The sequence below is a fragment of the Emydura macquarii genome, unplaced genomic scaffold (assembly GCF_026122565.2).
Source record: "Emydura macquarii macquarii isolate MOO-44397 ecotype Brisbane River unplaced genomic scaffold, CSIRO-AGI_Emac_v2 contig_2140, whole genome shotgun sequence".
NCBI lineage: Eukaryota > Metazoa > Chordata > Testudines > Chelidae > Emydura > Emydura macquarii.
In genome coordinates this window covers 241,519-252,733 of record NW_027132277.1, presented here as the reverse complement: position 1 = coordinate 252,733, position 11,215 = coordinate 241,519, and the positions used below count along the sequence as shown (strand labels likewise).

The 11,215-nt window shown below is 49.5% G+C and overlaps 1 protein-coding gene across 1 annotated transcript; it reads left to right on the top strand.

The window, feature by feature from the left end:
- The first annotated feature begins 332 nt into the window (after nt 1-332).
- LOC137160117 (zinc finger protein RFP-like) lies at nt 333-10,234 on the top strand. Its single transcript, XM_067558562.1, has 7 exons — nt 333-749; nt 2,231-2,326; nt 4,433-4,663; nt 4,986-5,008; nt 5,753-5,868; nt 8,289-8,348; nt 9,720-10,234. Exons 1-7 carry the CDS (start codon nt 333-335, stop codon nt 10,232-10,234), a joined length of 1,458 nt encoding a protein of 485 aa, XP_067414663.1.
- The last annotated feature ends 981 nt before the right edge of the window (nt 10,235-11,215 follow it).

The window sequence follows — 11,215 nt, the reverse complement described above, 5'->3', positions numbered from 1 at the left end:
TGGAAAGCTTTCATTTCAACACACTTGCATTGTCGGACAGGAAAATTGTTCATTAAAAACTTTTTTGACCAGCTCTAATTTTTATGAATGACTAAATAACAGGAGAGGTTGCAGGTATCTGCAATATTTTGGAAGAGTTAGTGTCAATTGGCAGTCATCACACTTCATTCAAAGGTTCTTCACAATTCACAAAAACAAACATCAGACCCCACCCAGAAAGAAAACAGCCAATGACGTGCAAAGTTTCAGCCCAGAACAGAATTCTGAAAAGGAAGTGAAACTAAAAACTCCATTCCTCTCTCTCATCTTGTTTCTTTTCTGCACAAGCAGACATGGCTGCTGTGAATCCAGCAAAAAATATCCAGGATGAAGCGACATGTCCCATCTGTCTGGAGTATTTTAATGATCCGGTGTCTCTAGACTGTGATCACAATTTCTGCAGAGCCTGCATCACCCGGTGCTGGAAGGGATTCGGTGCAGACATCTCCTGCCCTCAGTGTCGAGAGACCTTTCCCAGGAGAAACCTCAAGCCAAACAGGAAGCTCAAGAGTATAGTGGAAGCAGCCAGAGCACTCAGCTTGCAGTCAGGGAGGGAACTAGTAAGAGAAAGACTGTGTGAGAAACACAGGGAGCCTCTAAAACTGTTCTGCAAAGAGGATGAAATCCCCATCTGTGTGGTGTGCGACAGAGCCAAGGAGCACAGAGATCACACAGTCGTTCCTGCAGAGGAAGCGGTTGAAGAATTCAAGGTATGACTGAGCATTATTTTTATAGCCAGAGCCTTGGGAAACTCACCTTCCCCAGCATTTGGCTTTTCCTTAGCCCCAGGCAGCCACCTGTTGAGCCTCCTCTGGGGATTTCAGGCCTATGTAGGTTTCTCAGCAACTCCTCCAAAGGCTCATGCAGGTGAAGTGTGGCCCTCGATAAATGTCCTAAAGCTTACATTCTGGAGTGAGGGGGGGGAAAACCCCTCCTCTCCTATACATGGTGTCCTGGGCAGTGAAGGACCCTTTCTCTGCCCCTCCCCACTTCCACCACCTCCCAATGATATAAACACCATGTCCAAACGTCTCCTCTCCTTGGGATAATCCCTTCCCTGAGAAGGCTACAGTCTAACTAGTTAAGATAGACCGAGGGTGGGAGGGGAAACTGAGGCACAGAGAGGAAACTTGACTTACCCAGTGTCACTCAGCAGGTCACTGGCAGGGCTGGGAATAAAACCCAGGGCTAATAAGCCACCAATCAGTGCCCTGACCACTAGACCATGCTGCCTCCGCACAAGCACTGAAAAATAATTAAGCAAGGCCGTTTGGAGGGAATGGTGCTTTGATAAACTGCCCAGGCCCAGCAGGAGATGGCACTTCCCACAGGGATTCTGAATTCCTGTGTTCGTTCATGAGGGGTTAAACTCAGATGCCGGCCTGCACTAGAGGAGATCACTGGGCTAAACACTGTGTGGACCCTCAGCACCTTGAGTACATGCACAGAAGGGCTCCAGACAGCGCAAGTCCATGCCAAATACCATTGGGATTAGACTGGGTTGCAGCAAAACAAACACTGGGTGGTGCTGAGCTGTGTCAGTCTGAAAAACCAGCCAAGCTGGTTCCATTGTCCTCAGGCTGCTCTCCATAGCGTGGCATTTTGAAATCTCTAGGACCCCCTGCTTCCAGGAGCTTTGGTGGGAGCTGGGGAATAGCTACCCAGGCAGCATTGCCACTGGAAGGGTCCAGGACAGTACAAGGGCAAACGCCAAACATTCCTGCCAAAAATAAACATGTCTAACGGGGCTTGTCTTATTACTCAGCCCAGCTCTGTCCAACTGGTGCAATTCCCAGCAGTTCAGGGCTGAAATTCAGTGGGAGTTGGGCTCCTTGAAGAATCCCAGCCCATATTCTGAGCCCTGGTGGCACCTGGGATTTGTCTCTCTTTGTTGGTTAAACCTTCCCCAAAACAGGATATTTCACACGGCGAAAGAAAAATCCCAGGATCTGACCTCAGTGTCATGTTGGTGTAAATCAATAGAGAAACCAGGTGAAACAATTCAAGAAGCCTGAAAATAAAACACTCCCAGTGTCAATATGACTCCACTTCCTTGGTATATCTGATATCATGAATCCACTAGATTTTTCCAGTTATCGATAGCGTGTTTGTTTGTGTTGGAAAAGATCATCCCCACTCTCACTCCTAAAAATAAAACTAACACCACTCAAAGCATTTTCTGTTTCTTCAGGAAAAGATTCAGGCTCATGTGAAGAAACTAAGGGAAGAGAGAGCAAGACTCGTGGAATTTCAAGTGAGCAGCGAGAAGAGAAGCCAGGAAAATCTGGTAGATAATCATCATTATTAACCTGCATTTGTAACGAGCTGTATAGAGGGTCGTTCTCAATCTGAGCAATGAGGAGAGGCAGGGGCAATCTAGAGACTCAATTCTGTTTATCTCAATCAGTTGGGGGTGCAGCAGAAATCAGTGAAGTGGAGAATAATCACAAGTAAATCAAAATTGGTTGTTTTAGCAGGAATTACTAGTTAGTCTTACACCATGAAGGTTTTCAATTATTTTCATTTGCGGATCCCTTTGGAAATTTCGAATGGAGGTGCAGACCCCTTTGGAAATCTAGTGTCTGCATATATAGTTGAATATGCTCAGTTAGTTTTCAGTCTAAGACTATGTCTACACTTGCCGCAAAATTCGACGGCAGTGAACGGGAGGTACGCAGGGTACATAGAGTAGCTTGTGTATCTCCTGTCGACTTCCTAACTTCTACTTACCGCAGTGTCTTCATTTCGCTGCGCTGACGGGAAATGCCCTCCTGTCGACGCAGCGTTACTCTTTTTAGTGGAGGTTGATTAGTAGCGTCGATTTCTGGGGCAATTGATTGGGTCTCTACTTCCGCTCAGTCAATCTGGATAAATCGATCAGTTTGCCGTCATCAATGAAGTCATAGCCTTAGTCTTTTGTGGACCCCTTAGACATAGTCCACAGACCCCCAGAGGCCCACGGACCACACGTTGAAAACCACTGCCCTACACTACTGTAAACTATTATTCCTATCTACTGTATATTAACTACTAGTTTATAGGGACCAATTTCTATTTATGAAATAACAGAATTTTGATTTTAATCCAATGCACTAGTTCCAAACCCTACCCTTACATGTTCACTCTTCAGTTTCTCAGTTTTCAGCCTCTGTAAGCCCAGAGTTTTGAGACTGTTTTGTTATATCTTGAGGAATCCTCTTGTTCAATCTTTGTTTAAGGTTTTGAGTTTCATCTTAAATAAAGACATGTATTCCTGGATGTGATGTACTGGTTTCTTGACTGAACAATTATCCCTCTGCTCCTTTCAGACTTACAGTCTCTTTGTGCTCTGACAATTTCTCCCTTTCTGTCATTCATTTGGATGCTATCCAGATGTTTTGTTTTACACTCCTTACTATTTTCTTATTTTCACTACAGCTCACACCCTCCTTATTTCTTAAGTCTCTTTCTCTTTAATTGCAGTTTATCATTTATTACAGCTTATTGCCTTCACATTTCACTCTTGTGAATGAGTGCTTTGTGGCCTTGGGGAATGTGGAATTTTGTCCATTGCTTCATGATCCTGGGATACTGTGTATGTGTGTGTACGTCTGGGTGGGTGTGGATGTCCAAATACAGAGGGCCTGAAAAATCCTCTCCCAAGTTTCATTCTCTTTTTTCTCTTCCCACCTGTCTGTGTCAATGTGGCTCTCAGTAGAGCTGGGCAAATAACAGATCTTTTTCATTGGTTGATATAAAAAAAAATATTGGATTGAACCAAAAACTGATTTTTAAATAAGTGAAATGTTTAATTTTGACAAAATCAAAATGTTTTCTTTCAGTTTTGACCTTTTCTTTTAAAAATATACATATTTATATTAAAAAAAAAGGAAATTTTCTAACAAGAAGTCATTTAAAATTTAAAATCCTGGAAAAAAATTTAAAAAAGAAAATGTTTTGAATTCTCATCTATTTATTTTTATAACAAAACAACTGCGTGACATTGGCAGGAAATCATGAAAGGTTTCAGTGTTGACAAATCTGCACTTTCCCTGGAAAAAATTTCAGTGCAGAAAATGTCACCCAGCTTTAGTGTTTTGTCCTGCCTTCTATTGCTTTTGATCTACGTCTCCAAGGCCATCGATAATACACTATTTGAACCATGTCAGACATGGAAACATTGCTTTCTGAAATTCTGAGGCCAAGGGTGTGATATTCTAAGGCCAAGGGCCAAGGGAAAGGATGTGAGAAAATCCTCTCTCTAGTAACCACAGGGATTTGTTCAGTGGCAGACGACTTGGAATTTGCAGAGACATTCTCCTCCTCCACACTCAACACTCCATGAAAGGACCCCAGACTCCATCCATGTCCCTGACCAGCCCTTTCCTTATTTTTTTAATATTTTCTTTTACAGAGAAAGACACAAACCGAGAGGCAAAAAATTGTGTCTCAGTTTCAGCAACTGCAGCAGTTCCTGAAGGAACAAGAGCGATTCCTGCTGGCCCAGCTTCTAAAGCTGGATAAGGAGATTCTGAAGATACAAACTGAAAATATAAACAAACTCTCTGCGGAGATGTCCCATCTCACTGAGCTGATCAGTGACATAGAGGGGAAGTATCAGAAGCCAGCAAGTGAATTCCTGCAGGTGAGACTGAGTTAGAAACACTTCATATCCAGCACAGGGACAGGAGAGCTCCTAAAACATGGGCACGGGAGTCCCATCCATGGGCATGGTCACAGAGATCTCAGTGTAACTCAGTGTGTGATTTCTGACATGAAATTTATTATTGTTCTTGGCAGACTCACAGACACATTGATATTAGAGATGGAAAAGTCCCATTAGCTCAGGGAATCCATGGCCCTGGGGCCAGGACACGGCCTCTTTTCCCCATGCTTGCTAAATCCTTTCTTTGGAATTGAAGTGTATGTCAGGTGGGACTAATATTCCTTCTCTCTCTCTCCTCTAGGATATCAGAAGCACCTTGAGCAGGTACGTGGCTCTCTCTCACTCCCCCTCACACTTCACAGTGCTGAGAAAGAGCTTGGAGATGATGTTAGCATCGCATCTCTCCAGGGCTCTGCACCAAAATGTGGGGGAAAGTCACATTCTGGATAAAATTCTCCCTGATAAATTTCAACTTCATCCCGAGGTTCTCACCCTTTTATAGAAGACTCTGGAATTATCCATTCAGTGTAAAGACTGATCTAAAGTATTTTCTAGAGACGTCACATCCCAAGGGGACAGGCTGCCTCACCATTGTGGAGATGAAATATGGGCCTTTCCCTTCTGGGCGCTGGTTACCATTCAGCCCAGGGTAGCAGTGATTGAGTCTTTCCCCCATGAGGACTGTTTGGAGACCTGGGTGGAATAAGCTGCGGACAGGGAAGTTGGTGTATCAATTTAGTTCCTAGTGGACCGATTTCTACAGCAATTAACATGGGAACCTTCTGTCCATCAGTAGAGCCCTGCAAACCCATGGATATCTGCTAGATGTCCCTGTGCACCGCTCTATCAATCAGAGCAGAGAGGCCAAGGAGGAAATTGGACACAGAGAGACTCAATTCCCCTTTTATCCCCAAAGCTGATCTCTACAGGCCAGGGTGAAGAATATGAACGTGTCCTTTGGGGGAGAAGGTTGCACAGCCATGGCCTGTGTTGCACCTTCTTGGAGGCTAGGAGAAGTAAAAAGAGTCACTAAGTGAAATATAACCATGTGAAATTGTTTCTGTCCAGGTGTGAGAAGGGGAAGTTCCAGCAGCCAGAGGAGATTTCTCCTGAACTGGAAAAGGGACTCAGTGATTTCTCCCAGAAAACTGTTGCTCTAACAGAGACTCTGAGGAAGTTCAAAGGTACTGAGAAGGGATCCAGGATGGAAAACTGGGATAAGCCTCTGAGGGCTGGTCTACAGAACAGAGTGTTGTTGAGGGGGAGCGGGCTAGGGGGGTGGGAGTGAGAAACCGGGTTAGCTGGACTCCACTGCCCTGGGGCGAGAAGTCCTGGGTGGCTTCCCCCAGCTCCAGGGAGGTAGGGGAGGAGTTCCTGCGGCTTCACCTGCCTCTAGCTGGGGAGTAGGGAGTTGGGGGGGGGGGGGTGCTACCTGAAAGAGGGTGTCAGGGAGGATGGAGCTAGGCTGTCCTCAGTGGTGGCAGATGACAGAATAAGGAGCAATGGTCTCAAGTTCCAGTGGGGGAGACTGTGGTTGGATATTGGGAAAAGCTTTTTCACTAGGAGGCTGATGAAGCACTGGAATGGGTTACCTAGGGAAGTGGTGGTTCCCAACCCCTCTGAGTACCAGGCCGCAGGTGCCTAAAGGCCGACACTCAAAATCTAGACCCTACATTAAAGGCCATTTGATAAAGCCGGTCCCAGCCTATCACTGTGCTCTGGTCCCGTATGGCAGCTAGTCTGGGCCAAAGGGGCTGTGGGGAAGGAGAAAGCCCCTCCCACAGTGTGAAGTATCCCTCCAGCACAGGAGCCACCCCCACAGACCCCCCATGCCTCAGTCCCAGCCGTCTGGCACTTTCCATCGAGTCCAGGCCCCACGAGCCCCCCAGCCGCCCCCTCCCCACACACCGAGCTGGCTGCGCGACCTGCAGCCGGTCCTCTTTCGAACTGCGCCGGGGGCCCATCTTTACATGCTCGTGCTCCACACCCTTCATCTCCTCGCCTTCGTGTCCCAGCCTGACACCAAGTGGCAGGACCTGTTGCCACCTGTAGAGGGCGAGGACCCCTGGTGGGCAAGTCTTTACTCCACCTTGACCCCACGGCCCACTGGGGACATCAGTTGGCGGCTCCTCCATGGAGCCGTGAGCATGGGTGTGTTCCTGACGCGGTTCACCCGACGCCTGCCCCTTCTGCAGTGTGAGGGAGACCCTGGCGCATGCTTATCTGGAGTGCGCCAGGCTGCAGCCCCTGTTCCGGCTTCTCCAGAACCTCCTGCTGGGGTTCTGGCTGCACTTTTCCCCGCACTAGTTTTTATATCTGCACCCCATCTGTGGCCCCACAAAGTCGCGGAACCTCCTCGTCAGCCTCCTCCTTGCTCTGGCCAAAGTCGCCATCTATAACCCCAGGGAGAGGAGATTGGTTGCGGGGGCACCCTGCGACTGTGAGGCCTACTTCTATTCCTCTGTCCATTCACGCATCTGGGCAGAATTCCTCTGGGCAGCGTGCGCTGGCTCCCTTGACGCCTTTCGGGAGCAGTGAGTGTTGTCCGGGGTTCTCTGCTTGGTGTCCCCTTCCTCTTTCCTCCGATTGACCCTTTGACCATCACGCCCCTTCCTGTTTTTTCATTTGTTGTCCCACGAAATCAGATGAGTCCTGGGTCCGGTGGCTCCACCCCTTAGGCTGGGGGAGAGGCCTTTAGCGGTGGGCGAGCTTGCAAATAGTAGCAGCTGCAGACACTAGGAGAGTTCCTGAAAGGTCTGGGAATGGAGGGGGTTGGGAAGGGCAGGGTGGAAGAGGGAGGGGTGGATGAAGGATAGAGGGACATGGGCAGTGTAAAGCTGGGCCTCTGACACTCTGCACGCTGGCCAAGAAACACGGGGGCCATTGTAGAAGGGACACAACTCTGGCTGGCTTCAGAACTTCCTCAGCCTGCACCAAGGTCTGCACCGGCCCCTGCAGCCATGGAACAGCAGAGTCTCAAACTGTCTCGCCTCCTGCCAGTGCAGGGGTGAATCTGGCCCATTGAGCCAAACTTCCCCCTGCCTCTAATTCCACATGGATAAAATGATTTTATTATTATTCATATTTCTGCCTCTGGAGCACGAGGGCCCCGTCATGCTGCTCCCTGTAGAGACGCTAAATAAACAGACCCAACAGCTTACAAGTCAAGCTCTAGTTTTCTGAACTCTTAACATTCTGTTAATGTCAAAGGGACCAAAGTGGGTAAAGTTACTTTTATGCCAAAGTCTTTGCATGATCTGGGTCTAGGACTCTAGGTTATGACAAAATGGAGTAAGTGATGAGACAAACCAAATGGAGTCTGTAAGCAGGGAGGAAAAAGTACATCTCTTACAGATTGTCTGTCCTGGGATGGTTGTGCAGTTTCATGGATGTTGATTCCATTGGTGGGAGATACCTGAATGATAAAGGAAACAGAAGGTTTCAGATTAGTTTCTATTAAATACCTGAATATGTCTCTCGACCTTTCTGTCTGTTTCTCTGTCATAATTAAAATACGGTTAACTCACATATATATACACAGGTGGGAATGCTGTTATAAATATGAAACCCTGAAATTCCATGTCTTTTATCCTTTCCCCTTCAGACACTCTGCCACCTGCACTGGAGACAAAAAGAGGGGAATCCCTAGGATCACTCAGACAAGGCGCGATTGCAGGTGAAGATTAGTTTTAAATTATCAGAAAGTTCCCATGAAAATATTTTAATGATATTGTTGATAAAATTAAAAACCAACCGACACCAGCCAGGACACACCGAGCCCTAAAACTAAACACATGAAATGCTACGGGGATCCCAGCTGAAGTCACACAAACAATCCTAACACCAACCTCAGTGCTGCCTTCGTGCCCACGCTGATGAACAAACGCTTGCACTGAGCAGCCCTAAAACAGAGCTCTTGGCCCTGAGGGATGACACATCCCTCTCCTTTACCCCAGTGCAGAGGGGTGTCCCCATCACTCGTGCCCAACATCCTGCCTTTCCTCTGGGCAGGGATTGGCTCTCCCATTAGAGCTGCTCACTTCTTCCTGGATTGGGGAGATGCTCCACTCTGATGCTAGCCCCCCTCTCCCCTTCTCTCTGGGCTGGGACTACCCCACCCAATGCCAGTCCCTGCTCTCTGGTCTTAATTGGCTCTGTCCCAATGCTGCATCTTCCTCTTTGTTCCCTGGCCTGAGAGTGGAGGATGCAGTTAGGGGAAGGAGCTTCCCTCTGGGCAGTGGCATAGAGAGGGTCTCCGGCGTGTGAGGGCCAAGCCTATATTTGCACACACCCCCACCCCCCGCCATGTGCCCTTCCTTGTATACAGCAGGAGAGGTCCCAGTGTGACCCCCCAGCTGTCCTGGGAAGGGGGGTCTCTACTTGTGGGAGGAGGATGGGCTGCAAATACAGGCTTGGCTCCGCCACCCTCCACTCCCCGCACTTGCCTGGTGCGCACCTCTCCCGGTGCAGGCCAGCAGTCCGGTGCCAGCTCACACAGGGGCAGCCTCACCCCCTGCCAGCCTGAGACAGTGCGGGGCTGGAATGGCGGGCAAATACGTTCCGGGCAAAAAACCTTAATGGGGGGTGCAGGAGGCTCTGTGCCTGCATCCCCCATGCTGCATCCTCCCCCCCCCCCCATTAAGGGCCAGTCCAGCTCCCCCAGCAGGACAGTGCCCCGGGGCCTGCCTCCCCCCAATAAGCAACTGCCTCTGGGGTTTAAAGCTGGTACCTGCCTTTTCTGCTCCCTCCTCACTAAAAGCTTCTGACCCCTTCCTTGCTGTGTCTCTGCCTCTGGGAATGGAGCAGCCCCAGCAGGGGGAGCAGGGAGTTGAAGCCTCTGCAAACAAATGAGAAACAGACTGAGGAACTTTAATGACGGCTCAGCTCTGCTCAGTCTCAGGTGCCCAGGACAGGGGCAGCTCCCTGGATCCAGGAGTGTCCCAGCCAGAACAGGGCTGTTGGGGGGTGTGAGAAATGGTCCCAGCCTCCCCCAGGGCTGAGCTCGGCCCCTAACGCTCTGATTCTCTCTCCCCAGCGAATGTGACTCTGGATCCAGGCACGGCTCATCCCGAACTCGTCCTGTCTGCGGATGGGAAAAGTGTGAGATGGGCAGACACACGGCAGGATCTGCCCAACAACCCTGAGAGATTTGACACTGATCTCTGTGTGCTGGGCTGTGAGGGATTCACCTCGGGGAGACATTACTGGGAGGTGGAGCTGGGGGGTGGGCGATACTGGGCTGTGGGGGTGGCCAGAGAGTCTGTGAGGAGGAAGGGATGGATCAGCCATAGCCCTGAGGAGGGGATCTGGGCTGTGCGGCGGTGGCGGGATCAGTTCTGGGCTCTCATCTCCCCTGAGACCCCCCTGCCCCGTCGCCGGGTCCCCAGCAGGATCCGGGTGTGTCTGGACTGTGACCGGGGGCAGGTGACATTTTTCGATGCTGGTGACCAGGCCCCGATCTTCACTTTCCCGCCGGCCTCTGTCCCTGGGGGGAGAATCCGCCCCTGGCTCTGGGTGTTTTCACGATCCCGGCTCAGACTGTGTCCCTGAGACACCTGGGAAATATCCCACTGGGGACCCTGAAATCAGCCTCTCTAGCCTCAGATAAAAATTCAGTCTCTATGACCTCTTCCTCTGGACTTTCTATTATGCAGTCTCTATGACCCTGGAGGTTGCTTTTGGTCTCCACTCTGTGCAGTCTCTGGCATGTCAAACCATAGAGCGCATTCAGTGATTGAGATAGAGAGGCCAATCACATTTGTTCAAGGAGGACTCTGGGGATCCTGGATCACACAGTGTCACTGAGGCATGGAGGGAACAGCCTCCATGAAAAAATGGGCTTCTCTAGCCCCAGTCATCCTAGTCTCTATGACCTGGAGTCTGAAGCAAGAGAGAGTGCATGCATCACACACTGGACTTCTCTTGTCTTCCTCCTTCTGCTGCCTGCCTGGCCCCCTGAGCAACCTCAGAGTGGGCTCAATCCCACCCAGCTCCTCCTGGGTCCTAGTGATATCCCTGCCCTGCGCTTTGCCTCCCTGTACCTGGCTTCTATTAGATTCATACACTTTAAGGCCAGAAGGGACCATCATGATCATCTAGTCTGACCTGCACATCACAGCCACAGACCCTCGCCCACCCACTGCTGTTATGGCCCCTAACCTCTGCCGGAGTTAGTGACCTCCTCGGATCATTGTTCATTTGTATTTTATTGTTGTGTTCCCCTCCCCAACACACAGACACACCCTACAACGTTAGGTCTGTGTAATAGTGTCTGATTTTGCATTGCCTGCTCTTGCAGCTTTGACAAATTGTCGAGCTGGTTAAGTGAACAGGTTCTTGGCTCTCCTGGGAAGGCGTGGGGGTTGGGAAGGCAGTCAAGCTGTCTGTCAACTACCATTTTCTATCCTTATTGCATCTTTCTTTATGAAAATTATTTTTTTTAAAATCACACACAAAAAATTGCCCTGCAGCTACCCTGCCCCAGACCCTTCCTCTGGGGGCCTCTCCCAATGGGCCGTGGAGCCTCCAGGG